General features: G+C 49.8%; 1 protein-coding gene across 1 annotated transcript; it reads left to right on the forward strand.

The window, feature by feature from the left end:
- Positions 1 to 263: 263 nt before the first annotated feature.
- LOC121434290 (T-cell leukemia/lymphoma protein 1A-like) lies at positions 264 to 4858 on the forward strand. The gene is made up of 3 exons (XM_041633100.1): positions 264 to 383; positions 4231 to 4401; positions 4802 to 4858. The coding sequence occupies exons 1-3, from the start codon at positions 264 to 266 to the stop codon at positions 4856 to 4858; spliced, it is 348 nt and encodes a 115-aa protein (XP_041489034.1).
- The last annotated feature ends 1296 nt before the right edge of the window (positions 4859 to 6154 follow it).

Genomic DNA, 6154 nt, shown 5'->3' on the forward strand with positions numbered 1-6154 from the left:
GAGGGCACAGACCAACTGGGGCCTTGGAGAAGCCCTTGGTCTGATAGGATCCGATCTGCTAGTGCTCCAGAAGTCCACCTGGTTGCCCCGCCTACCATCCTTAAGGTTCGCTCCACCCACTGTTCTGCCCCGCCTCACTCCAGGGGGCGCAGGCGCACACCTGGTGGTAATAAATAGCCTGGACTCTCTTTGCCCACCACTAGGGAGTAGCTTTTATCAGAGATTGTCTTACAAGTGTTTGCTTCTTGCTTCAACCGGATGCCATGGCTGAAGCACCGGCATCCGGGCCAGAGAGACTCGATGACCCTGAACGCCTGTGGATCTGGGAAAGGCACGTGTACTTGGATGAGCATAAACGAAGCTGGCTGCCCATAATCCTCAAGGTACCAACCCGCCTTGGGGGCAGCAGGGGTGTGCTCTGCCTGGGCCTGGGAGTTCTGGTAGCTGGAGACCAGGGGACAGAGGGTCCCTTGTGCCAGAAACAGGAGAGCGAGGGAAGCCTCAGGTAAAAGTACTTTGGGTTGGGCCTGGCAGGCTTGGAGGAGGGTGGGAACACCTTGAGGACAGTGGTCAGGGCCCCCTCACATCAGGTCTAGGGTGTGTGACTATCATTTGGGGTAAAACAGGGCTTTTCTAAACCATAAAACTGGAATATCTTTAAGGTAGCTAGTCCACATCCGTAATAAGATTTAACTTTGTTTCGGTTATGGAAGCCTCGGGATGGGTCTTAATGAATGTCGGCGTCTTCAAAGGAAATCTCTTCTAGAAGTACTTTCCCGCAGAAATTATTGAAATGCCCTCCACTTGTAAAATCAATGGAGGCTATAAAAGCAAAAATTAAAACTGTGGGGACATTGTGTGAGACGCTAGCGAGCAGTTAGGGACTAGGGACTGTCTCCACTCGGGAAAGTTGGGGCTGTGAACCTCACAGACATGGAGCGCCCCTCGTAGGCGGTGCACCCACACTTCCGGGCTCTTAAATTTACATTCTTGCTGCTGTTTAACATTATTAAGTTTACATATATCTATTTTTAAGGTAAAATATTTAAAGTCAGATATATGAAGACAATATAGGTAGATGTCTGTTATTACGAAGTTGTGCAAATTTCTTGTAACAACTTTTTTTTTCAAGATAGAGTTTCTCTGTGTGGCCCTGGCTGTCCTGGAACTCACTCTGTAGACCAGGCTGGTCTCACACTCACAGAGATCCACCTGCCTCTGCCTCCCAAGTGCTGGGATTAAAGACGTGCGCCACCACTACCCGGCTATATTTCTTTTTAAGATTGGGTTAGCAAACTGTGAACCAGAGAGCATTGCAGAGCTGTGGTAGCTGTTGTCTGAACAGGAACCTGGTAAACTACAACACAGATTTACTTCTCATGACTGAAAGAGCCAAGGTTACCAGCACTCGGGAGGCAGAGGCAGGCGGATCTCTGTGAGTTCGAGACCAGCCTGGTCTACAAGAGATAGTTCCAGGACAGGCTCCAAAACCACAAAGAAACCCTGTCTCGAAAAAAAAAAAAAAGCCAAGGTTTTATATATATATTCCCTTATAGTAATAAGGAAACAGAATAAAGCCATCTGTAACCGTGGTTAGACTATTGACTAATGAATTCTGGACGCTAGCGTGCTTACACACCTGGCGTTGTGAGCTGAGTTACCAGTTGTAATTAATCCCACTGGCAGGACATTTCACAAAACTATTTTCACCTGGAAAAAACTCTTTAAGCCTAGGTGAGTGCTTTAGTGTGTATACACCAAGCACAGGTTGGCATTGCGGATCTGCAGCCAATGTGGCCGAGTACCTGTGACTGGGAAGATGATTCGACGCCAGGGGTTTAATGCCAGTTACATATGAGACGGGGTGGAGGGGGGTCAAGTGGGAGAAAGAAAATGAAGAGGGGAAGAGGGAGGCAGTGAGTTCTCTAGTGCGGTGTGACCTCAGTTGGTATGCTGCATGTCATGTTTTTGAGTCATTTTGTTTGGAGTTTCAAATTGCTTTTTTCCCCTTCCCTTCTGCACCCCCTAAGTAATGAGGACCCCAAGAAGCAAACCCAGGGTCCAATGTGTATTAGCCGAGAACTGTGCTGCAGAGTTATAGTCCAGCCATGTGTGCAATGCTTTCTATTTTGAAACTTGGTCTTAGTTACTGAGGTTGACCTAGAGTTCCCTTTATAGCTCAGGTAGGCCTTGAACTTCTGCCTCAGCTTCCTGAGTAGTGCATTGCAGGCCTGTGTAACTTGGCCCCACTAGATCTTAACTCAAGTATCTTATAGAATTAGATTGTTCAGGGTTTGGGGAGTTTTGTTTGTGTGTTTAGGTGGTGAATTTTTTTTTTTTGGTTTTTTTATCCCAAACTGGTGGATAAAACTCATTTCCAGGAGCTGGAGAGATGGCTGAGAAGGTAAAGGTGTTGCCACGCAACCTAATGACCTGAGTGTGATTCCCAGGACCCACAATATAGAAGAGAACTGACTGACTTCCTGCAAATAGTGACACATTCGTTTTTGGGTGGGACATTAACTTTAACCCCAGCACTTGGGAGGCAGAGACAGGTAGATCTCTGTAAAATGGATGGCAGCCTGGTAAAGGTGATAGGGTGAGACCCTACTTCAAAACCACAAAGTTTAACTCAGTTCAGTTCATAAAACTGGATGTTTGGTCTCCACTCTAACGTGGGTTTGTGTGACATTTGTTCTTTATAGATGTATGTTAGAGCAAAGGACTGCCTCAAAGAGATTTACCTCTTTGAAGATTTGGGGAGGTTTGCTGTAGACAGTAAGAACCCCCCCCCCCCCGCCCCGCACACACACACAAGGCATTATGGCTAGAGGGAAGAGAACAGTGGGAAAGGAGGGAGGCAGAGACACTCTTGTGTATGCTTTGTGGGTTTCTCTGGGTCCTGGACTCACTCTGGGAGGAAGAGGGCATCAGGAGTCCAGCAGGCAGGCATGACTTTCAGATCCCCACCCTGGCATCTGAAGACAGTAAGTGAAGAAGTAGTTGCCATAGCCCAGGAGAGCCATGCCAGCGATGGAGAAATGCTATCTGTTATCGGTTTCACAATGTTAGAAATGGATTTGTCCAGGGCGTGGGGGGGAGGGGTCTCAAGAAAATGACCACACAATCCCAAGTATTTTGGCCGCACAGCCAGTCACGTCAGAGGTGTGCTGTGTCCCGCCCTGATTGGACAAGAGCTCAGCCTCACATTCTTTCACAGATGAATAACTTAGAGCTGCAGAGTCGATAAGCAAAGTATAACTGGGGAAACAGGATGCAACCGTGGGCACGGACTTTGATCTGAGAAAAATGCTGACTGGAAGGAGATGCTTTGCCAGACAATATGCCAGCCTCTTTGGAGATGGAGCGCCATCTCATTCAGCCCTCTGATAGAAAAGACGATGCATTCCTTTTATAGTTCCCGCAGCAGGTCCATGGATAGAAATCTCGTTTAAAAGTGGGCATGGGGCCGGGCGGTGGTGGCGCACGCCTTTAATCCCAGCACTTGGGAGACAGAGGCAGGCGGATCTCTGGGAGTTCGAGGCCAGCCTGGTCTACAAGAGCTAGTTCCAGGACAGGCACCAAAGCTACAGAGAAACCCTCTCTCGAAAAACCAAAAAAAAAAAAAAAAAAAAAAAAAAAAAAGGTGGGCATGGGACAAAATCAAAGTCAAATCCGACAGGGCTGGGGTAAAGTGCTTACCTCGTAAGCATAAGGTCTTGAGTTCAACCTCCACAGTTCACAGCTGAGAAACCCAGTGTGGTGGACATTGCTAGTAATCCCAGCACTGGGGAAGCAGATACACTTAGCGATCTAGAACATACTCACTAACCAGCCAACCTAGCTTGGGGGAGGGGGGGAACGCGCGCGCATACATGCTTGCTTCAAGCCAACAAGAGACTTTCTTAAATAAGAAAGAAAAACTGGATGATGTCTTAACGCCTTGAGGTTATCCTCTCTGTTCCACATGCATGCCCCCCCCCACACCCATAGTGGCTTACCCTAGCAGCAGGAGGGTTGGCAAGGAAAAAAGTGCACCCTGAACCCTAAAGGATGGCTAGACCCCAAGATTGTGTGCAGCCTGCGGTGTTGAAGCCCAGGGGCAGTAGCTGTGCTCAGTGCATTGGGTCAGCCCTGGCTGCTGAAGGATAGGATAAACACTGGGTATTGTGCCTGGGGGACCCTGGCAGTGGTCAGCAGGTGAAGGTGTGTTCTGTTCTTCCTCTGCAGACTGATGAAAAATTGCAGGTGATCATGCGCCAGCAAGACGTCTCCTTGGGGTCTCCTATGACCCCCGAACAGCTGACGGCATACGAGCTACCTTTACTGTGGCAACTATACCCAGGGAAAAGGTACCGAGGCAGTGACTCCAAGTTCTGGCTGATACTGTACCACGTCAAGGCAAGCAGGGTTTACCCCAGGGACTGAGTGGGTGATCTCCAGTGGTCCTGCTCTCAACCTGGGGCTGGCCTGGGCTAGCTATATGTCCCTCCATCCTAGCACCAGAAGCTAAGCTAATGGGAGGAGAACTAACTGCTGATTTGTTTTCTGATTTTTGTCTGTTTGTATTTTAAGTAGGTTAGAGAGATAGAAAAGGCCATCTTCTGAAGCCTCAGCCAAACTCCTCATTACAAGGAGCCCTCTGTGGTAGTCACTGACTGAGACCTGTGGAGAGGGTTAGCCCATTCCCCCACCCCCACTCAGGTCCCAGTGCTGCCCCGGCTAAAGAAAGCTGAGCCAGAATGGGAGGGGGATTCTCAGGGCTGGGTCTGATCACTCTTGTCTCCTTCCCCACCCTCAGTTCAGAGGCGTAGAGGACATGTTACTTGAACTGTTGGAGTCCGAAGAATATCTATAACACGGTGAGCACACACCGGGGCTCCGACAGGAAGGAGCGCCCTTCCCCGTGAAAGCCGTGCCAGCCCCTCCCCAGCAACTGTCCTCAGAGTGTGCCCTGGGTGGGACAGGCTTCCCAGAGGTGTTTATGTCTTTTCCTTTACCACCTTAGGAGCTCCAGCCACAGCCATGTTCCCAGGGCCCCATGGGTCAACATTGTTCACCATCAGCTGTCTATCCTAGGTGCTCTGTGTGACTTGTACAGAGGCGAGTTTCTCCATCTTTACTCACCCACTCTCCACTGTTGCTGTTTTGCTCTGGCCCAGGTTTAAGATGTGAGACCCAACCTTGGGAGCCAACTCACCAGCCACCCAGCAGCCCCACTGCCGGCTCCCACTCTGTGCCTCTGACCCTGCCTTCTCATCTTTCCCCGGTCCTGCAGTTCCTGTCTCCCTTGCCTGCCCCAAGCCCGTGGGAGAGATGTTTGTACTTCTATCCACTTTGCTAGTCACCTTCTTTCTCTTCCACACTGGGCCTCAGGAAGAAAAGCTAGCCAGAAGACACCCCTCCCTATCTCCGGTAGCCTGCTCAGCTGTCTCGGTTGGCCCTCAGCCTCCACGGCCAGCAGCGTCAGGGAAGTGCCTAGTTCTTACCAACTCCTCTAGGTGCCCAGTGGTAGCTATGGCTCTGAGTGTCTCAGAAGACTCATTTTTTAGCCTTTGTCTTTTGTCCCTCGGGGCAACCAGTGTCTGGATTTTGAACTTGCGTACTCTCTCATTGGTCTCCCAGCTATACATGTACCCTGAGGGACAAGGCCTTGTCACTTAAACCTGGCCAGGCCCCAGATCTGCCATCTTTCAAGGTGCTGTGCTTTTACCCGCTTGACCTGTGAACCCCCCCCCCACACACACACACACACTACCCAACAAACTTAAGCTTGGTTGCAAAGCAGTAGAAGGCCTGAGAGCTTCATGTCCCTCCTCAGAACCCAGGAGCTTGAAGCCAGGGATGTGCAAACCTGGCCAGGGCCTAAGGCCATCACTAGAGCAGGAGGCCAGACAATGGAGCTGGTTCCGATGAGCCCTCAGATTGCCCAATTGTGGGCTCCCTCCTGCCACAGATGCCCATTTACTGGGTTTGGGATGCTGTATTTAATGTAATCACTTTGTGTTGCTAATTAAATGTTATTTAACGCATGCTGAATCTTCGTCTGTCCTTAACCTAGATACTAGTAGATAAGGGAGAAACTGGGGTTACCTGTGAGAATGTTGAAAGGGAATTCTGTGGACTTCGTGCTATTCTATTTTGGAGATAAGGT

This window comes from Microtus oregoni, unplaced genomic scaffold (genome assembly GCF_018167655.1).
Source record: "Microtus oregoni isolate MIOR12 unplaced genomic scaffold, Mior012 000043F_ref0000047, whole genome shotgun sequence".
NCBI lineage: Eukaryota > Metazoa > Chordata > Mammalia > Rodentia > Cricetidae > Microtus > Microtus oregoni.